At 40.9% G+C, this 22,839-nt stretch overlaps 1 protein-coding gene across 2 annotated transcripts in view; it reads left to right on the top strand.

Moving 5' to 3' along the window:
• gab2 (GRB2-associated binding protein 2) overlaps nt 1–22,839 on the top strand; it is a 35,317-nt gene extending 12,478 nt beyond the window's left edge. The window contains exons 2-10 of one of the 2 annotated variants that reach the window (XM_084350743.1): nt 3,593–3,893; nt 15,315–15,543; nt 17,468–18,060; nt 18,837–18,934; nt 19,088–19,367; nt 19,528–19,618; nt 19,773–19,875; nt 20,010–20,129; nt 20,244–22,839. In XM_084350743.1, the coding sequence (XP_084206869.1) occupies nt 3,593–3,893; nt 15,315–15,543; nt 17,468–18,060; nt 18,837–18,934; nt 19,088–19,367; nt 19,528–19,618; nt 19,773–19,875; nt 20,010–20,129; nt 20,244–20,387 (1,959 nt within the window). In that variant the 3' untranslated portion in view covers nt 20,388–22,839. Of the gene's footprint in view, nt 1–3,592; nt 3,894–15,314; nt 15,544–17,467; nt 18,061–18,836; nt 18,935–19,087; nt 19,368–19,527; nt 19,619–19,772; nt 19,876–20,006; nt 20,130–20,243 lie in introns of both variants that reach the window. The other variant, XM_084350742.1, reaches the window with a different exon arrangement.

The following is a 22,839-nucleotide window of genomic DNA, read 5'->3' as shown; positions in this document are numbered from 1 at the left end:
AGTGCATGAGGGAGAGAAAGAGAGAGAGAGAGGAAAAGCTGCTCTGCCAGTTGTGTTGTTGAAAAGGCGGATTCGAAACTGAATGCACTGAAGATGTTTTTCTTCATTTTCCATGCAAGATTTCTGTGAGGAGCTTAGCAGAAAGTGAATGACAGAGGGAAACATTATTCAGCTCTGTCATTCAGACCAAGCTGTAAATTATTTTGTTCTTGAATTAGACAGCAACTGCTCTTCCTGTGGAAAATACTCATTCTATTTTTAGTTTGATAAGGCCTCTAAATGAGTTGTATTTCCTTCGTGGTTGAGAGCTGTTGCTGTCTTGGGTTAATATGCTGGCCGCAGCTGAAGGATGCCAGGAATAACCCAGCTGGGTTGTACTGACCTCTCGAAACTGGGCAGCGCTCCAGGTCTCAATTAAGTGATGCTCTCTCTTTCCAGAAAAGGCAATAATATTTAAATGGGGCTTGCAAGAGTTATAGCAATTTCTCTGTGACGGGTGTAATGGCACTGAACCAAAGAGCTTTGTGGACCAGGAAAAAGAAAGAAAATGTATTGTCTCTCTGTGGTTGTTCTTCACGTGAAGTGTAATAAATACATATATTTTTTATGAAATAAGGAAGTTCACACTGTTGAGGGGTAACACTGCTGACTTCTTTGAAACTGCTTTCCCACACCCCTCACCAGTGCAATCTGTGTTACTGAACATTCATCAGAACCTCCCTTATTGAGAAATGACCTAATACATATTTCGTACAGAGCTACGCAACTCAACAGATCGTGCTGATTAAACCTGTTTTTTTGTTCACACTTCCTGAGACTGTGGCCAGTGGTAAGATGCACACAGCACTGCGGCTCTACTATCAACATCATTAAGGTTGTACCGCCTCCAGCTTTTTATCAGTGTATCAGTCTGACAGAAAATAAAATGAAAAAGCTATAAACCCCAGCACCTCAGGATTACTTCAGCTACACACCAAAGATAAGATCACAGTCTGCACTTCCTGGAAAAAGTGAAAGAAAACATGTTTCTGCCTCTTCTTACCTGTGTTCACTTCTCAGGGGAAAAATAAACAGAACTGCCAACATTTTAAAATTACACCTCAGTAACATTATTCACAAGAAAAGATGGATCTCATCTTGAAATGTAATGTCTTTATGTTACATTCACATAATTATTCACCATTTTCAAACACCTTATTAAGGTTTTTAGTGTAGCGTGGTTGTTAAGATACATTGTACTGTAAATTATGACATAAAGTGCTAAAACTGTTATTATTGTAAATCTTGATGACGATTTGAGATGATGATGAAGATGATTCCTTGACATTTTACTCATTAGGTGCAGCACCATCTGTATCTTTTTGATACTATGGGTTGTTGATCAGTTTAAGCTAATAGATTTCAACCTGTTCAGAGGTATTTTGCATTCACCACGTTAGAGGATTGACCAGCATATTATAGCAGAGGCAGTCTGCCTCACCTCAAATAAAGACATTCTATTCTAATGTAGAGGAATTATTATATCTTTATAAAAATTAACAAGCTACAGATTTAATGATTAAGGCTGCTGTGAAACAGAAAAAAAAAGTAAATGAAATGCATGGTTACCTTGAGTAAACTCGTGGATTTCTATTGAACATTGTTAGAAACGTTGGCAATAATCAAGTACACAACTCAAGAATATATATAACGAAGGTCTTGTCGTTTTTAGTCATTTTAATGCAGAAATGTTACATATTATATCTTTAAGAACATTTTGTATTAGTTAGTTTGATCGTGTGATGAGAAACGTCAGGATGTGTCAAACACCACTCCACTGATGACAGTAAGTAATCACATTGTACGTTCATTTTGGCATATTTAAACTCCATAAACATAAAAAATTCCAACTGCAATCAAAATTTGTACACAGGGCTAAATCATATTAAACTCCAGTTGTCCCAATAAAGCTTTAGTTAAGGTAGCTTATCGAAATGTCAAGAAAAAAACGTTAATTTATGTATTGATTTTTACATAGTAGAGACAAACGGTTGGGCCGAGGAGCTTACCATTAACAACACACAGCTTAAGAGGCGGAAACTCCCTGTATTTAGCATTAGCAGTGATAACTAGCATGACTAAAAGAAGGAATAGAAGAGAGCCATCATACAGCACCACACACTCGTTTATTGAATCAATTGATGAAGAAACTCCACAGCACTGACCACAGAGCAGTATGCAGATAAGATTAGCATTTTGTGAAGTCAGAAGCACTGAATAAGCAGACATGTTGTCTTGTTGCAGTAGAAAAGTCACATGTGTGACATAAAAGACAGCTCTCTTTAATGTGTCCCAGTGTTCCAGTAAGAACTGACAGTGTGACAGACAGCCAGTATGCACAATACGATACCAGGACACTGAAACCAAGTGGCTTATTACAGCCAACATTAATTTGAGCTTATAAGAAAATTTAGCATGCATATTACCAGAGGAAATACTCCTCTGAAAAGCACAGGAGAGATGCAATGCAAATCCATTTTTCAGCCCTGTGTGTGTGTTTGTACGTCTGTATGGTGTCAGTCTGGTTGAGGGGGGCGTGGGGCAGTTAGCCTTGCGGCAGTGTCTGTGTTGATGGAGAGAGAGAGGGGGCCTGCAGGATCCTGTGTGTCAGCAGCCTGCATGTGAGAGACATTGCCTAGCGGAAGTGCATCACTGGCAGATGTCCAAGAGCCCCCCTCCACTCCCCCCTTTACTCCCCCTTTCCCTTCCTGGTCTATCTTCCTCTTTTGTCTCTGAGCACAGAGAACACAGAGGCCCTTTAAGACAGCCACTGGAAAACACATATGGAGCTGTTGTAATCAAGGCCGCTGTTCTTCCTTCATGCTAATCTATTTTTACAAATACAACAGTGATTTTGTTGGTGTGAAATTAACACGTTGTATTGTAGGTTGCTTGTTCTTGCATCATAACTGCTTGCATTGTTGGAGTGTGTACTTCTGCTGTCATGTGGTTAACACAAGGGATGTTTATTTACACTCTTGCTCGAGTGACATGCACGTATGCAGATGTAGATTGATTTTGATTGGTTCACATAAGTGTCACTCACCAGTTGGGGAGCAAGTGGGAGGAGCCCTCAGTCTTATAATAGAGTTGTCATGGAGGAGCTCTGCTTCTCTGTTAGCTCACAGAGGGATATCAGCACAGGAAATACGTTGGGGAGGGAGTAAACACCTGCTGTCTCCCCCTCACAGCCTCCGACACACACGCAAACCACACACAACCACAAGCTTGCTAAAGCACAGTAACCTGCTCAAGTAAACAGAGTTTAGTTTCTCTGAAGTCTGTTTGATCAACAGTTGACATCAACTGAAGTCCAGCTGTTGACTGCGTCGCCAAGGTTACATTCTGCATCACACACATTGAGAAATCAAACTGAATCTGTTTATTATTTGAAATGCAGATGGCATCTGTGTTGCTTACATAATAATATAAATTGAAATATAAGTTTATCACTGGCTGCACACATATGATTTGGATGCACTGGCTCACAGCACAAGTGCTTCCTTTTTGCGTACTTTGAGTTCTTTTCTTACCTTTCAAACTCTTTTCCCAGGCATGGAAGAAACGCTGGTTCATACTCCGCAGCGGCCGCATGAGTGGCGACCCTGATGTTCTGGAGTACTACAAGAACGACCACTCCAAGAAACCCATTCGGGTCATAGACCTGCACTGCTGCGAGCAGGTGGACGCTGGCCTGACCTTTAAGAGGAAGGAGTTCCAGGACAGCTTCGTGTTTGACATCAAGACCTCAGATCGCACTTTTTATCTCGTAGCTGAGACTGAGGAGGAGATGAACAAGTGGGTCCGCTCCATTTGCCAGCTGTGTGGGTTCAACCAGTCAGACGACAACCACGGTAGGCAACCCTGACCTGTCCAAGCTGCTCTGTCCCTCTGCCACTGCTTCTTGTAATCGCTCTACTATTTTCCTTTTTCCCTTAACCCAGGGTAGGAGTGTTGTTGTTCATTTATTAGGCTAGATGAACTGATAAAAACTTGAACCTGAAGCTAAATTGAGCCATCTCTATAAGAACTCTATATTCTTTATTTCCATCTTTCATTTGGGTTAGCTAAGAAAAAGTTTTAGGTCTGCTGTTGCTACTATCTCAAATATAAATTGTCAAACAGCTTCCAGTATTATAATATGTAGTGCTGAAATAAACAGTCAATTAATGGGGGAAATGTTGGGTCTCTGTAAATAAATTAATCCAGGTATATGGTCGAGACCTCTCAATTCGGAAAGTGTCATGACATGACTTTTGTTGTGAATTGGCGCTATGCAAATAAAGATTGGTTGATTTGATTAATAGAGTATTCGTTGAAGCTTTGGGAAATTGTGTAGGACATTTTCCACAATTTCCTGAATAATAATGTGTTTTAAGTTTATAAGACAAACAAACAGTACAACAAAAATCACCTCCATTTTATTTGTCTCCCACTGTCGTTCCTTGTGTTTTGCTTATTTGGAACAGCTTGCATCTTAATTGTCACAAAAATTCAGCAGCAGAGGTCCAGCCACATTATATCATTGGCAAGAGAATAGAATAGGAACATCCCTGCCAAATAAATAGACACAGTTTGAGGGTGTTATGGATTTTTTCTCTTCATTTGTTTTGTTAAAGAAAAGGTTCCTGGATATGGGCCAATTTCAAACTTAGTTGCAGATTTAGAGGCTCGAGTGTGTGTTTTTGACACAGTTTCTGTTTTCTGTTTTTCACTTCGCTTCTGTAGAATGGTTTGTTTTATTCTGTGGCTATCATTAATAAAAAATTAAAGAATTGCACCATAAAGCATGTTGGATAAAGGCGCCTATTGGACAAGATATACTTATGATTATGCAGTAATGTTCTAATGTAAAATTATCTAAATTACACTATGCTGATCTCTTGCTATTAAAAACATAACTGCTGCACGCACAAAGTGATGACTCATAATTAAAGATAGCAAACGCCTCTTTACTACCCTTCTTACAGTGAGTGAGTCTCATACCACTACAGGTGAACGCACTGTCAACAGATCTGTTTCTTTGGATATAAGATCATAGACGTGCGTTAATAGTATGAAGTATGAATGTGACGTGTAGTTACTGTTATTTCAGCTTATGAGGTGTGGGTGGTTAGATAACCCAGATTCCAAAGAAGCTGGGATGCTGTGTGTGAAACATAAAAAACAGGATGCAATCATGCAAATGAACTGTGTTGACCAACAACAGTTTTACAAAGTGTTCCTGAGCCAATTGGTAATATCCTTCATACAATGATACGTTTCACAAAGTGGTGAACTTTGCCTCATCCTTGCTTGTGAACGACTGAGCCTTTGGAGGATGCCCCTTTCATACCCAATCATGATACTATCACCTGTTACGAATCAACCTGTTTACCTGTGGAAGGTGTTTTTTTTTCAGCTTTTTACAACTTTCCCAGTCTTTTGTTGCCCCTGTCCCAACTTGTTTGAAATAATGCATATATTTACAAAAATCTATGAAACTGATGAGGTAAAGCATTAGATATTGTCTTTGTACTGGTTTAAAATTGAAATTTGTGTGTGTATATATATATATATATATATATATATATATATATATATATCGGTATCGTGTATTTGTCCCATCCAGATTGGACTCATGCTGTTTTTTTCCCGCCATCTGGCAGCTGGTGGACGTTAGTTTTTGTGCACATGGTTGATCATCTATGACATGCAACATGTGCAGGTGTGGCATAAAAAAACAGCTGTGGAGAGTTTAATAATACTCACATCATGAGGGGATATCCCTAGTCCAAGTTCACAAGAATCACAAAGTCTCGTACTGACTCTCAAACTGTATCAACTGTAGCCAGCAGGGTGTGGCTGGGAGAATGGGTTGGGGTAGTGAGAGAGTTTATGTCATAACAGCTGCATTAGTGATTGCAGCCCCTTCAGTATAAACATCACATCAGGCCTTCTTGGTCATGTAACTCTGTTTTCCCTGAAAAGTTCAGTTCCTTTTTCTTAGAAACGTCACCAGAAACTGTTAGCTCTCTGTGTTCATCCAAATGCATTTTTCATACTCTATTTTAGTAGGTGGCAACTTATGAGTAGAAATTAGAATTTGTTAGCACCCCTCTGTGTGCTCGCTTATTCTCTGAAAAACCACTCGCAGCTTTTTTCCAAGCAAAATTAGGATTCTCAGCATTATCTGTGCCAGAGGGCTGTGATTGAGAAGTGTGTTTCAATGCTCTAGATAGGCGTGAAAATTTGATGCAACTCCTCTTAGAAATATGATATAAGCCGTCCCTCTTCTTAAAGCACTCAGTATTTTTAAGTGCGTAAGTAATAGTAGGTTTTTCCATGTGTGTGTGTAAATAGTTAACCAAACATCCTGGAGACAGTTGTATTGTATGTTTTTCTTTCACGTACATTATGTTTCCCTCAAGGGCATAGCTGCTTGATTTACTAGTGGTTCCCTATTACGTCATTACCACTGTCTTAAGAGTAAGGAAAAGCAAATAAATATATTTGGAAAAGCAGTCATGGATCCAGAGGTGGTTAGTAAGACAGTCTGACCCAATATGCTCTGAAATGATTGACCCTTCAGCTGAATGTGTTCGTTCACTTAGAAAGATCTTCCTGGCATCTGTTTAATTTTCTACTCTATCTATCTATCTGGAACAGACTCAGGCGAAAACACACACGTATCTTGAGATAAGTCCACAAAGGATGTACCTTCCTTTTCCAAAGAATATGTTGTTGACTTCTATGCAGATCCATCCCTCTGTGTAGCTCCTGCCTACTCCCTTGTGTGGTGTCAGGTTGTTGTCAGTGTGGTGGTGGAAATAAATACTCACCTCTTCTGAACTGTTTTCATCAACATCTGCCTAGTGTAGAGCTAGCTAGTGCTTTGTATATATTATTCCCCAAATGGAAAACTAATAAGACTGCTTGGTTGAAACTAATCTTATAAGATAACGCAAAAGCACATTTATTACAAGAGCTAGTCATAATCCTTGTCACATCTGTTTTATAGTATCTATATAGCCTTTATAACATGGGGAATTAATTCATTACCAAAATTGTTGTCGATCGGTTTTCTAGTGATCAACTAATCAAGTAACTGACTAGCCATTCCAGCACCGCTTGCAAGGAATGAAGCAAAACAGTGCACATTTTATGACGAAATCAAAGAAAGCTTCCTGGTTCCTACAGTCACATAGTAACAAGTGCCATTTTGACAACACCGTCTTGTCATGTGGAAATTCCCAGCACAGTTGGAAAGTGCTGTTGCTCAATCCGACTGGCAGAAAGGACCTGTTTATAAAAAGGTGTGCTGATGCTGAATTTGATGTCAGAGAGCATGTGTGTGAGTATGTGAAAGGAGATCACATCCTGCCTGCATCAGTATTCCTCCCGCACCGATCTTGATCTTTGAGCCTGAACACACAGCGCTCATGGAGCCGAGCCACGGTTTCACACCAGCAACACATTATCTGTTGTTTCACACACTTTTATCAGTTGATGCCGATTCTTTTACTTTCTGGCTTTTGTGATTACAGTTTGTTAAAGTGACTCAGATATACGGATGGTGATTGGAGCTAACAGAGGATAACTGTGAACAAACATCTTTAAGCAGTAAAGATATGTTGTGGGTTTTCCTCTTGGCAAACAGCTACAGGTCTGAGGCAGTGTGTCATCTAACAGACCGGGAATTCCCTCTCTGAAAGAAAACAAACCAGGTTGGAAAACAAAACCCTGAGAAGTAAGTTCCCTTTATGCAAATGTTACACAAGAGTACAGAGACAAACAGAAGAAGCACAAGTACTGAAAATAGCATGTTTGTTTTCATACAGAGCCAGACAGAAGGTGTTAACGAGACTCAAACACATCAGCCTGCGTGTCTGAGAATCACATTGATTGTGTTCTGCAGCCATAATGTTACGCACTGTACACAATGTCATATTTGTTGTTCTTGTACAGCCGCAGTGCCAATGGGAAGTCTAAAATTATTGTGAAAGGGATTAACCAGGCTTAGCCAGACAATAGCAAGTCCTAAGGAGAGTAAAGTGTTTGTGTCTCTCAGAGGAGTTTGTTGAGACTTTGGCAGCATCAGTTATATAAGAACCTTGATCTGAACTTACCTTTTTGGCCTCTGCTGCCAGTAGTGAGCTGCCTCTTGGGGCTGTGAGGAAGGTTGGCCAAGGGCAGCACATGACAGCAGCTCATTGTTACACAACGCGACTCTCTCTTTCTTTCTATCTTTCACTACATCTAATTTTGTTTTTCTCATACACACAAGTTTTCACACATGGTTATACATACACACACAGCAGCCATTTGACACTGACCTTGAATTACAGTATTTCAGATATGAGTGCTAATTTGCGAATATATATTTTAATTTTTTTTAGGTTTTAACAAAAAAAATATAATTAAAAAATAATTTCACTACAGTTACAATGGGTAAAAAACCCCAATTCAGTTAATCATCTTGGTGGAGCTAGTCTATAAGGAAATGCAGCTGAAAAACATGTCTTTACAAAAGAGCCTCTGTTACTCTCCAAAGAATACACTATTACACAGTTTGTGTACTTAATTTCTTAAGTAAGCACTTCCTGGTAAACTGTCCAGTGAGAACTCTCTTTTGAATGCTTTGAGCAGCACAAATGGCCTTGGAGTCTTAAAGGAGGATATCTTAAATTCCTGGCAAATATAATTAAATCTATCCGTTTCTGAGGTCTTATTTATGCAGATCGTTTTGGTTTTATTCAAGGAACAAAAAAACAAACATGCATCAGTTATGTACGACATATTTATACTTACTTACATGCATATTTAGTACATACAAATATACACATTCCCTCTACTTTGGCTTCTGACTCTCTCTACACATGCACAGCCGCCCTCTCCCTTCCCAAAGTGCCCTTCGTCTGCATTGATTTTTGTTGAAATAATGAGACTCCATGACTCTGGAAGGTCAGGTTTCTGCTGCCACAGAGCTGTCTAAGAACAGTTCGCTGTTGCTGCCAGTGCCATGCATCTCACAATATGACTAGCAGCATCTGAAGCATTGCTGGAGACCAGAGACTTGAGAATACATTGTGCACGTCAGTCATTAAAATCATCAAAGAAGTGTGGTGTGATTTCTGAAGAAATCCTACAGAATTGAGATGTTCAAGGATGTGCAAAATGAATCTTGTTTAGGTTTAGTCTTTACAAGTGAAATTGGACATCAGTGGGCATTAGTGACCAATCATTATATCACGTCTGATCATTTTCTTACAAAAACACGTACTCACCAAGTTATATGTTTTTCCTAGTTCGCATAATCTGTTGTTGGGTGTTAGCGCTGTTGTTATCAGATACTGATGGCTGGGTGTGTGGCGTGTGTCTGCACCCAGGGAGACCCACCCCCGAGCACAATCTAATGAATGGAACATCATCTCGTCAATCACGGGCTTTGTTCTGCTCTCTCCCAGCTGTTTGAACTCCGAGACAAGGATAATCTCAACCAAGGCATGAGGTTTTTACTTGTCAGCAGTCCTCTTTTTTTGTTGTTTTTTTTTTTATGTTCCCTCTTTTGCATGGCGGCTCCCGCTCTGTTTTGTTTTCCTCCTCTTCAATTTGTCTGTTTCCCTGGCTGTCCCTTGGGAAAAAAAAAAATCATAAGTCAGTATTGTTTTTCACTTTAACTGTTGGCCTTAAGACAGTGAGAAATGGAAAAAAAAGAATAACTACTAAATCAGCATTTCCAACAGCCGCCTCAGCAGTTTTTTGTCATATAGGCATTGAAAACAGATTAGATTTATTCAAACAAAATCTTTCACAGTGGGTTCACATTAAACCCTATGTGTGGAGCCAGATTGATGATTTGTTGACTGCAGATGTACGTCTCAGTAGCACTTAAAAATATGTCTGGGTGAAATTAATCAGCATCATAGTGATTGTGACCTTGCCATCAAGGTTTCCAAAACATGAAAATGTTGAGGAAATATTGTAATCTATTCAAAACTTCCCCTTTTACTCATTCTTACATAAGAAGGCAGAGATTTGTGCTGAAATCTCGACTTACCAACAATGATTAAAGAGGAACCTACGTGCAAGATAGTAAAGTTATGGCCACTGTTTACTTTTCTCTTCAATAGTAGCAATGCTGAAGAAAAGTCAGTTAAAATGTGACCAGTGTTGGCAACACATAAACCTCCTTTTACAGGAGAGGAATTTCACTAAATGAGAGGAATCAAAGCAGTTGTGTGATGTTGTAGATTAGCAGACAATGTTGTATTGTAAAAGTTGTTGTGTTGTACGTGTGTTGTACGCATGTAGTTACTTTCCACCACTGGAAATCTAGTTTCATATCTTAATTCATGTACTTTCATAAACAAATGTATTTTGAAGAATCAAACTATCTTCAAATAAAACCTGAAAATGCAGCCCAGTATCTGGTTTTGAAGATTGTATGCCACATACATTACTACTAATCTTTGTGGATTTACTGCATGTGTACAGGTTCTGAATGTATGTGTAGCCATTCATATGTAAGTTGGCATCAGCTCAATTGTTCAAATGACAGGTTCAGTACTGGCTTGTAGCTAAGCCAATCACACTAATTGGTGGCTGCCACCCAGCCTATATTCATATGGACTCAAACGGACTGTTTTAGAATGGGATTTTTTCTTTAGCCAACTGTTTGTACGCAATTCAGCTGCTGTAGGTAGATGTTTAGACCAGTCTTCAGCTGTAATCAGCAATTTGGAGTATAATCTTCTTTCTGTCATGCAGAGAGATCTCCCTCCTCCGTCACACTATTACATTCACTGTAATTGGTAGGCTGGTACTGTTAGTGCAGAGCTGCCTCCTCTGTACAGTAGCGCACAGATATTCCATGTAACTGTTTAGATGCAAAGATGTTTATGTGGGCAGCTGTTTACCGATCTACAGCATGGCTGCCTGTCTAAAAAAACAAAAAAGGCACTTATAGGTTTATTGGAGTGATTGTATGCATCCTGACTAGATGACTAGTGTTTATTGCAAATGAAGAGCATACAAGTATCACATTCTCCATTCATCTTGACTTCTGTGTTTCCACACTATCTTCCCATTCTGTAATGCACTGTGTTGTCAGAGCAGATTATCCTTTTTTTTTTTGCTTTGTTGGCTGCAATCAGCTGCATAGCCCTTTCCAGGTAAGCCTAGCATTTTTTCCAATGAGAGAATGAAAACCAACACTCAACCTCCACCGCAGTTGTCTTGACTTTTCATCTGTGTCCACCCTGCTGTTGCACAGTTACAGTGTTTATCCACCCAGTGCTTTGCAGAAATGAAGTCGCAGCATTGAAAATGAGCTGCTGTTTCAGACTTAACCCAACTCTGATTCATTGGACCTTTTAGGTGATTGATCAGTTCAGCGTTTTGAGGCAAATTGATGTCGCAGTGTGGTCGAGGGGCGGTGATCACATGACGCTGCAGAGCAGGCAGGCACAGGGGAGTAATGTGATCAGGGAATGCTCCTGTGTGTCTGCTCTGCTTAATACTCTTCTGAGCTGTTTTCAAGGGAGAATGAGACAGCCATGTCACTTTGTTCACTTCAGACTAAGTAGCAGAGCGAGGGCACCATTTTCCCTCTTCCTGTTGAGTGTCACACTCTCTCAGTGCTAACAGCTCTCCTCAGTGCCTACCTAACCCATCTCTGCTACAGCTAGCATCTTCTTTATCCAGTTATGTCATTCTCATGGAAAGCTCCCAACCCCCCACTAACCACACATGCAAATGGACCCCACTATGTGGCCTTCTGGGACTCTGTTGCTTTAAAGAGCCACTAATCCAGCAGATCCATGCTGGACTACAAATAATGTATCTTTATACTTGGAATCAGAAGTAAAGAAACCGTTTAATATTTGAGTTATTTAGCTGGTGCTCTTTTCCAAGTTGAATTACACTAAATGAGCAGGTAGAGACCTTTTTCAAGGGCACCCATGGGGGGATCAAACCTATTGCCTGACCTTTGCTTCACAAGATGGCCTCCCCCATCGCCAGGCCACCCTGCAGGTCCTTGACATATCTGGGGTTAATATGCAACACTCATTCTAGCTGTCTCAGGCCTGAGGCTATATTTTTAAATCCAATCTCATATGAAACCATTAAGGAAATTACATTTTTCTTGTACTCACATTGAAGGCAGGTGGACAGCATGTACCTTAGATGATTATCTTTCGTGGAATATTTAAGGGATGATTGCACTCCCAATGAAAAACCTGCAACTGCTCCAATTCAAACACTTCCTACTTCCTTTATGTTTCCATCAGACGCCCTTCAATTCAATAGGTCAGTGGTATTTTCTATTTATATATCTCATTTCAGATCAGATTAGATTATCATATGTCCTCGTCTAATTCTAGCCGGACTGAGAGGAAATGAGCACCCTACAAAGACGTTCTTGTCCTCGGTGATCCAGCAGGGTTCTAATTTTGGCCCCCTGAGACCAGCAGCCGGCTTCTATTAGATTATAGCCACAGAGCAGATGAGACAGTAGGTGATGTATTATAGAGCGTAATTGGAAAATTGCTCATGAACTTAGGTGCTCTTTGACCCAGTATAGCCATATGTCGTTCACCAAGCAAAAAGGGTCTTTTTAATGCATTGCTGTTGATAGTCTGATGTTTGTTTCAAGCCGAGGAATGTCGTGGGAAAAACTCTTTGTCTCTTTTAACTGGCTTGTTTGATGTTTGAAGCTTCAGCTCAGTCTTTGAGAAAACTGTTTCTGGTAATGACATTGGGCTCAAAAGAAACTGCAGCTAGCCTTTGTTTTACTCGTGCCAGTCCCTCCCAGTTTTTTTCCCCGTTTCTTTGTAAGATGTTTTATGATAAATTACTTCTCACTTTGGTTAATAAACGTTTTACCACCTTACATTGAGTGTCACAGCACATTAGCCAGGGGAGGTAGTATTACTAGAAGCACCTCAGGGTTTCAGCTTTTTTATTTTCCGCTCTTTTCTCTATTTCTGTGTTGTGGTTCTCCTGACTTGATGGAATTGCTTCCCAGTGGTAACATACATCATCAGACCCATTAGTGTCAGTGATGAGCCATGTAGGCTATTCCATCAGCAGGCCGGACCAGTCGTCTTTCTGCTCCTCCTGATTCTTCTGACAGTCATGTGCGGCCGTTAATCAAAAATTATCCAGGGCACACAGAAAAACATAACACATTAATAAGATTACATTTTACTGTTTGCTTTTGAAGTTTTGTTGTGTCCTCTGCATTTTGATCACCAGGCCTGCATGTGTTTTTCCATGCAGCTCTCCTCTCTAGCAGGGGGGGTGAACTGTCTTTCTACAACAAATCAATATATCTACCCATGTTAGTGGGCCTAGCACTCACCGCACTGGATGAAAGCTTTTACAAAGCTTTTTGTGGAGAAGGGAGATGATGCCTAACCAGCCTAGGGAGAGTGGAATGGCTCAGAACAATGGTGTAATTGAGGCTCATTGGGGGGAGTCCCTGCCTGTGTGGCTGTGGGCATGAGCATCTCACTGATGTCCACTGGCCTGGAGACCCCACAGCAGAGGCCTTTTTTCCCTCAGGCATGGATGTGACCTCATTCAGCTTGCTGGGCTCCAGAATACCCCCCGCCCTCCAAACCATCCCTCATGCATACACACATGCTCACACACCACATTTGTATTTTCTGTTTTTCCCAGTGGCTGTGGTCCTTCTGTATGGCCAGCTCACATCATGACTCACAGAACATTGCCCTCTTCTTAAAGGGCAGTTTGATCCATAACATGCTTTATAAAGGTCTGACAAAGGAGGAGGAAGAGAATGGTGGTGAATAAGCAAAATCCTTGTGTGTCTGTTAGGGCTGCAAATAACAATTATTTTCATTGTCGATTAATCTGCCGATTATTTTTCTAAATTAATCTATAAGTTGTTTGTTCTATAAAATGTCAGAAAATAGTGAAAAATGTCCATCCCAGTTCCTCAAAGTTCAAGGTTCAAAGTTCTTCAAATGTCTTGGCCTGTCAATCCAAACCACAAATACATTCATCATAATATGGTATAAGACAAAGAAAAACAGGAAATCTCCATATTTGAGAGGCTGAAAACAGCCTTCTCTGCCATTTTTGCAAGAAAAATTACTTTGGCTATTTGTTGTTAATGAAAACAGTGGACAATTATTTTTTCGGTCGATAGACTGATCGATAAATCATCTAATCGATTAGTCAACTGATTGTTGCATTTTTAGCATCTGTTAGAAAAAAGTGAAAAGCGGGAAGCTACTTTTCAGATGGGATTTGAATTAGAGCTGAAGTAATAAATAAATTGTTTAGTTGTTTGATAGAAAGTCAGTGTGTAATGATAAAAAATAAAGTGTTATGCATATTATATTCTTGTAAATTGAATATCTTCACCATAGTCTCTTAATCTTACTTGATTAATCCAAAATTTTCCATAAACGAATCCACTATTTAAATAAAACTATTTTAAACTGCAGATGCAAATGATTATCTCATTTTCCTCAAATAATCTCACACAAAACCTTGCCTTTGCCCTGTGAAATATAGAGATTATCAGTAGAATCCGATTGATGGAGGTTTTTTCCTCTCTCCCATCAGCTAGTGTTGCACACAACATGGGTCGATGGATCAGTGGGCCGCCCACTCTGTACTCCTACAGCTCAGTTTGCGCCTCCTCATTTTGGCCCCATGCCATGTCTATTTGCAGCATCCCCATCTCAGATATGTCTTTTCCTTGTAGCCTTTTGATGCAGATATCAGGGATGTCACACGGAAAAATTAAGACTGCAAGACCATGTTGTCCACACAGTCCCAGTGTTCAAAACAATGGTCAGCTCAATAAAATCAAACAAAGCACATTGATCCTGGCCAAAAAGGATAACTTGGATCATGTGCTGAAAACTGCTTGTACCCTGCAGCTAAAAAAAAAGCAGAAGGATACTGTTTTCTCTTCTCCCTTGAGACAGATCCCTCTTTTCTATTGATTGGAGAGCAGACAGAAAGCTACTGAATACAAGTCTCCATGCAAGGCAAGGTCATGCAAAGGCTTTAAACCATCAAATGAATTACACACTGCCCTCTGACTTCAAGGATTGTGACAACAAATGGAAAATGTTTTAGGGATTAGTATTTGTGTGTTTGTTACTTTCTGTAGCATTAGATTGCACAGCATGTCCAATCTGCAGAAAACCAATTTTAGATTTCAAGACAAGCCCAAGATGGTTAATAAAAAAAATCAAAAATAACATTTTGTGGGTTAAACAATCAATAACTCTAATTTCTTCTGTCTGCAGATGGCAGGTTACACCATATGCCCCGCTCTGTCGGAGCAGATGTCACCGGCTCGATGGCTCCTCTGACCGGAGAACGCAAGTCCTCTGCCCCCATCCACTCCAGCCAGCCAGTCCTCTTCACCTTTGATGAGCCTGTGCGCCACACACACCACAGCTCCCTGTCCAACAGTGCGCCCCAGGACTACCTCCTCCTCCACCAGTGCATGAGCAGGAAGACAGAGAGTGCACGGTAAAGGTCACGACCCTCAAGCGTCCTGTGTCAGTTTCCTGTTATCCGTTAATGCAGGTCAACATACAGGTTTACAGCACTTCCTCAGTTTAGAAGCCCCCAAGAGCTACTACTGTTAGGGGGGGGGGGCATCTAACTGCCTTGTGTGTATGTACATGTGCATGATAAAAAAAAGATTATACTGCATCTTACAAGTGTTCTGATTGAGGAAGTGCCTATTTTTAATGATAATAATAAACTGAAGTGAATATTCTAACTAAAACAGTCATAAATGAGTGATAGATCATCTTCAACAAATGTTTCTGTGAGTATGGCAGGTCAGTCTGAGTCCAGAAGCCTGAGAAAATGACTAAACAAAAAAAGTTATTTGTTATTAACAAAAATTCTTTCGTATGATTTGATTCAAAATGATAAAATATCACAGGATCTTTTTGATATGGATTTAACTCAGAGTATGTCATTTTATTTTGCAACACTGATAATTATTTCAAGATAAAATAAAATAATCAAATGGCATTTTCTATTTTTAAAAAAGTCAATTATTTAAACATTGAAACAACACGACAACGCAATATGCACAAGTCTAGGAGTTGTGAATACTTGAGCAGCTGTGTATGGACATGCATGCCTATCTCAGCTTTATGCTAAGCTAGAAAAACAAAGGACCAAGCGTTTATGTTAAATGCACTCCTGAGTTTTACATTAACATTCACCTCACCTCCTGCTGCCGTCATGCCTGCTTCCAAGAGTCAAAAGGCAGCTTTAATAATGATGCCATTCAGCAGATAGCCCGGCACAGTAGATGATCAATGAGGTTGAGGCTGCAATTCATCACCCCTATAGGTTTGGACTCGCACGGGGTAGAACTGCCCTCTCAGCCACACGATTTGCACATAAATCTGCTGTGTTGGACCTCTGTGAAACCCAGGAAATCAAACCTCACAATCCATCTCATCAGCTTTATGCGGAGATTTCTGTCACTCCCTCACCAGCTTCTGCACTGTGGGCCTGCTAATTAAGACAGGCATCTGGTGGTGGGATATGATTCACGTCAGAGTGAAACTCCACTCGTCTGATGACCAATGTAATCTACACAAAAAGCCCCCATACAGCCACAATGATGGAAGGCAGATTAATTAACAAAATTATTGATTGATGATTGAAATCTTAGGGAGACAGAAGAAGAATTGATGAAACATAGTATGCAATGGAGTCAGAGAGCAAAGTGTTATGCCAATAATAATTGTATTACTTTGATGCATTACTCATTTAATTTTTTACATTTATAATCAAGATTGAACAGAACCATTAGAAACCTGCAGTGTAGCTAACAGAAACTCATGGAACCTTAAAGAGATTAGTACAGACATAAAGAAACGACTCATTGAGAAAATCTTATCGTTGCATTGGCCAACTAAGTCGGACCATTGGTCAGCTAACTGGCTAGAAATGTCTAAGCTTGTAGGGCTGCTCTAGTTGGCACTCAAGGTCAAGCTCTACAAAGGAGCCAGAATAAATGAGGCATGTCCCGAGGGTGCCTAACCAAAGCTGAGAAAGTGTGGGAAAGTCAGCATTCTCCTTCTTAACATGGATCTTCTCTCCCTGACAACATTCTGCAAACATATAAACAAATCAGCTTTTCAAGGAAATGTTAGAAATACAAAAACTGAATACATATCAAATCGCTACAGAGAGGTACTCAGGCGCTGATGGCAAGATCCGTTTTGTAAATGTGTGCTGGGACCTATAAAGCTTCCTCTAAAGTGCTACAGTGCCATCTAGTGGCTATTTGGGTAATTACATTTAAATGTACATGAAATGTTATTGTAAAATTATTTTGATGAGACAAGGGAGGATTTAGACACTGCAGAATGTGGGCACAATAAAAACTGATTGTGTGTGTATGTCTTTGTTCATGTTGCAGGAGTGCCAGTTTCTCCCAGGCCACACGAAGCAATCTGTTTGTGGGGAGTGACTCTGCAGTGCAGAAACTCTCCCATGGCTTTTCACACTGTCTGAATGGCATGGGTGCTCAGCTGCACGGCTTCTACAGCCTGCCAAAGCCAGGAAAACACCAGTTACCGGGGAATGATGACTCCCCCCAGGAGGCCTGTTACGTGCTTCCGCGGGGTTACAGCTCTGAGGCACCGACTCTCAGCGGTCTAGGTGATGCTGAGCTGGAGAACGAGGAGGTTTACACCTTCAAAACGCCCTGCAATGCCCTCGCCACCATGCACAGCAATGAGCGTCCAACGGACAATTATGACCTTCCAACAACACCTGGCTCCTTCTACCAGATCCCCCGGACGTTTGATAAGAATCACAATGCCTTGACACCCTCCAGCTCTGAGTCCTCCTGTGCTCCTCCTCCCAGGCCCCCTAAACCAAGCCAGTCAGAGGGGCAGTGGGGGAGTCCCCACTCAGTAGGAAGCCAGAACGGAGAGGTGACGTCTGCAGTGTCAGTTATCCCACGCAGGAATACTCTCCCTGCTGTCGAGAACATCAGGCTGCACAGAGGTACACTGAATTCAATTAGTGCTTATCTGCTTTCCTAATACGTTTCTCACGCTGCTCCTCTCTTGAAGCACAACCTCAGTTGACTCATAAAGATCTTTTTAAAATCACACATTTCACTTGTTTCCTGTTTTTCAAATGCAAGTCTGACTTGATCAGTCCATTCTCTTGTGGTATTGCAGTGACTTTGTGCTTCCTCTTCCTCCCCCTCTCTTTCTCACTCTTTCCCTCTTCCTCTATCTCTCATTCTACTGAGCAGCTGAGCAGAAACAAACGGGCCAGTCTAGCAGACACTGTTCTGTTGAGACGCTAATGAAATTCAAGCCGTACAGCCTGCTCCAGAATGCCTCGTTCCAGGCTGATAAGCAATGAAAAAAAAACACTTGCAGACACAATGCACTGCCTCTTATTATGCTGTGTTCTCTGCTTTGCCAAGCCCATGCTCAGGCCTCGTATAGCTAGTGACAAGAATCGACCTGTGACCCTTGTTAGTGAGGCTACAGGCTGTTCACACACCTGTGCTGCAGAGAGTAATTATAACCCAGTGAAGCATTTAATGAAATGTCACTCGAGTTCTGTTTGTTTCATTAGAAACATGAGTTTACTCCTTGAAATGTCACACATTTTGTCGAAATGTTCCTCTGTTGCTGTGATTATTGTACAATATTTGACTCATGTGGGTTTGTCATTGTGTACTATTTCACTTGAGAGGCACTTTTTTTCCTTTTAGAGTTTGAGGCAGTGGTAAATATTGATTTGTTCCTCGACTCTCTCCACAGGCTCCTCCTTTGAAACTAACAGCCATCACCGTCCTATCCATTTCAACAACTCAGGCCAGTCAGTGGAGTCTGTCAATGATGGCTTCAGCTCTTACCTGGTGAGTCACTCTCTCCATTTAACTGCACTCCCTCCTCAGACTGCAAAATGCATTTTTATTATCTTTACTCCGATTTAGTATTGTAGTTTCCCTGCATTACTGAGCCTAGCGAGTCAAAGAGAGTCATGTGCCGTCTGTCTCTTTTGACACCAGAGAACCAAAGCCCCTCTGACTCGCTCAGACAGCGGAAACTCAGATGACAACTATGTGCCCATGAATCCTGGCTCGTCGCCACTCAGCGCTGCCCAGGCTGACAGTCCTAAGAATATCTACATCCCTATGAGCCCTGGGCCCCATCACTTTGATTTCCCAGGATTCTCTGCAACATTACCTGCCCGTAAGGGGAGCAGTGCCTCCCTGTGTCACCGGCCCAGCCGTCTCAGTGATGTCACACCACCACCCATCAACCGCAACCTCAAACCTAACAGGAAATGTGAGTTTTTGACAGCAACTTCTTACTGATCTCAAAGCTTTGGTTTTCATTTCTTTTAATTGCCATTTTTGGCATCAAATCACCTACGAAGTCTGCATTGTTAATTGTTTTTACCAAGACAATGACTTTTGTTGACAGTGTCTGGTCTTGTTTTCCACAGCGAAGCCAACACCTCTTGATTTGAAGAACAATGGGATCATTGATGAGTTGCCATTTAAGAGCCCAGTCACCATGTCCTGGACACGGCCCATGTGAGTCTCATATAAATCATTCAGGATAGGTTATCCAAGGTCACTCATGCACACACATACATACACAGTTTGATGGTACAGATTGGTGCTGTATTTTGTTTCTGCCTGAGGTCAGAAGGTAGAGGCACTCACAGTCCTGTCTGCTTTGCTTCAGGCCCGCTATGAACTCCATGTCCTCTCAGCACTGTCGACCCATTTCTACACAAAGCATCACCAGCACCGACTCTGCAGACAGCGAGGAGAATTATGTGGCTATGGTGAGTCCCAATAGCTGGAGGGAAGATGGGGGGAGCACATTGTGTTCTTTGTTTTAATGATCCACTTGTTTGCGTGCTACGCTTACTCGCTGCACCCTGTGTGAGTGAAACCTCCCTCCTGTCCCCATTAGCAGAACCCAGCGTCTACCTCCCCAGCCGTGAGTGGCACCAGCAGCCCGGCCCCCAGGAAGTGTGGCAACGTGGACTACCTAGCACTGGACTTCCAGCCTGGGTCACCCAGCCCACACAGAAAAGTAAACAGATGAAATTGTAGTGTTAATTTGTAATAGCATTTGTTCTTATTTCTACCACAGTGCAGTCTGCCCTCAGGCTAGAGGCTCACTCCTGCCTTATTTATCGTTCCACAGCCCTCAACATCCTCTGTGACCTCTGATGAGAAGGTGGACTATGTGCAAGTCGACAAAGAGAAGACCCAGGCTCTGCAAAGCACCATGCAGGAGTGGACCGATGTGCGGCAGTCTACTGAACCTGCCAAGGGGGTCAAGTCCTGACACTGACCTGTAAAAAAGAAGAACATTTCAATCTTAAGCCAAGTATCTCCAGTATCATGTTTCTATCAATACTATGAATACTGGCTGGGCTTGTTTAAGACTGAAATATTTGGACAATAAGCCATAACCTATCTAATGCCTGTTCTCTGTGATGATTTTTACTGCAGTGCACTGCTAACATGCAGGATATCAGGCCATGCAGGTGCAGCACCCTGCCAAAGCTCTTCATGCAGACTGTTATAACAGTGTATGGACAATTAATAATGTGTATGAAAATATCATCCGTACTCATTAATCCATCCTTTAGAAACTGCAAGTGTTTCATAAAAGCTGTCTCACACACCCCCCTCTTCAACAGTCAACCATTTTTATTTGCATCTAGCAAGCAATTTACCAGATTGCTGCTGTTTAAAAGAGTAGCAGAGGCTAACTGGTCGATAACCATATTAATATACTGTCAGAGTATGCTTACTGATCTCAGGAATGCCAAGATGCACTCCAATTTTGGCATGCAGGCAGACTCTCTCTTTTCACTTCAATCTATCATTTGTGCTGAGTCTTGCAGAAGCAGTGAAGAGATTATTTTCACTGCGGGCAATCATTTCAGCTTAGCAGTGCATGTCTGGTGAGAGGAGGAGGAGGGAAAAATACAGCCATACAAATGTGTAAAGGCTTGTGTCAGAAGCCCTGATGATAACTGTACGTGCCTCAGTTTCAGTTAAAAATGAGCCCAAACCATGTTTAAAAGCTGTCATGCTGGTTGGCAGGTCAATTATTTCAATGCAGGTACAAAGTCGTCCAAATGTACAGAATGAAGAAAACAAGACAGACGAGAAGACGAGAAGACGAAGCATCTTGTATCTATGTAGGTTTGACTTCAGTGGTCATTTCACTTCAGGTTATATCCTAATACATTTCATTGTAAATGTGCACTGACCAAAAATATTATTTAGCTGGAGGGAGTAAAAATAAAGCAGAAGGCGTTCTTTCCAAGGAGTTCAGATATCCTCCCTCTTTCTCTCCATCTCTCCAGAGACCATAAATACAAGCTAAGCAGAAGGAGAATGGCATATTTATGTTTTCTGGAATTCAACCATTCACTGATGTATGTCTTCGGTCTTTGATATTCCACACACTACAGCTACAGCTCCGTCTCTGAAGAGTAATTGTTTTCTGTATGTAAATTATTAATAGAATGACATATTTGCAGTGCATCTTGTTGACTGTTAGAAATTGGATGCACTTGTCTGAGACAAAAAAAAAAGTGCACTACAGTAATGTAACATTGTGCTTTTCCTGTAAAGGCACCCTGCCACGATGAAGATTTGCCAGTGATCATAGTCACTTCAAAAATAGTTGAGGAAAGAATGTTTTCTTAATTTCCTAAACTCTTCTATTTTGTTAATTTGCCTTATATTTTCATTTGACTGTAAATTTTGCCTTGGAGAAATTTCATTATTCACAATATTATTCAAGCAAGAGCCATATTATATGTAGGACAACTGAATGATCAGTTTCTAGTTCAACTTAAGTCCAGTATTTAATTGTGGGCTGGAACCACTGAAGGGTGAACCCCTATTAGATCTTAATATGAATAGTCTGGCCATGCAGTGCTAGATGGTATTATTGATTATTTCATTAAGATTTACTTCTTAATGTTTTTCTACCATTTTTACTGCTTTTTGTATTCTTTTTATCATTATTTTCTACTGATAAGTGTAAGCAAGTGATATTCACATGGATGGGGCCAGGCTAAATTAAGCTAAGTTTGTGACAGTGTGTATGTTATTCCTTTTTAAATTTCCAAATTTTATGATCTGTAAATGAAATGGGGAGCCTGGCAGTTTGAGTTGCACTGGCAAAGCCCTTCCCGGGCGAACTGTGATTCACAAAGAGCGAGAGAGGAAAGAAAAGACTGAAGAAAAGCCTGTCTCCCTGTCAGTCTCTGAAGTGAAATGGATGTGTAATTTATTATCTAGAGAGACCCGTTGTAAGCAGACGAGCTGTGTATGTGTTGTAGTAGATTGTGAGTTTTAGTATGTTAAATGACAGCCTGACTGGGCGAGATTGAAAACACTGCTCAGATCTACTGTCAGACTGTCACTGGGTTGACGTACTGTACTAGTAGAGATCATTTTTTTAACCACTGTTATTGCTACTACTGTAAAGCATTTGCCGATTGCTTGTGTGTTAATTTATTAATTTATTGTGCATTTTGCAGTTGATAAATGTAAAAAGGAAAAAAAAACAACAACAACCAAACAAGGAAACCTTCTCTTTACTAACATTGATGTATGCAAACTGTCTTGATTTTGTGAAGCAATATGACAAACGATGCCAGTCTGATGGTAATGTGGTACAGTTCATTTGGGATACGCAAGAATACAAGACTTTGTTATTCCTGTATTATGGTAGACTTAAACTGTGGACATAGAATAAATCAAGAAGTGAA

The sequence above is a fragment of the Pagrus pagrus genome (assembly GCF_965226575.1).
Source record: "Pagrus pagrus genome assembly, chromosome: 4".
Taxonomy (NCBI): Eukaryota; Metazoa; Chordata; class Actinopteri; order Spariformes; family Sparidae; genus Pagrus; species Pagrus pagrus.
The sequence above is the reverse complement of the archived record's forward strand: the minus strand, read 5'-3'. Positions and strand labels throughout refer to the sequence as shown.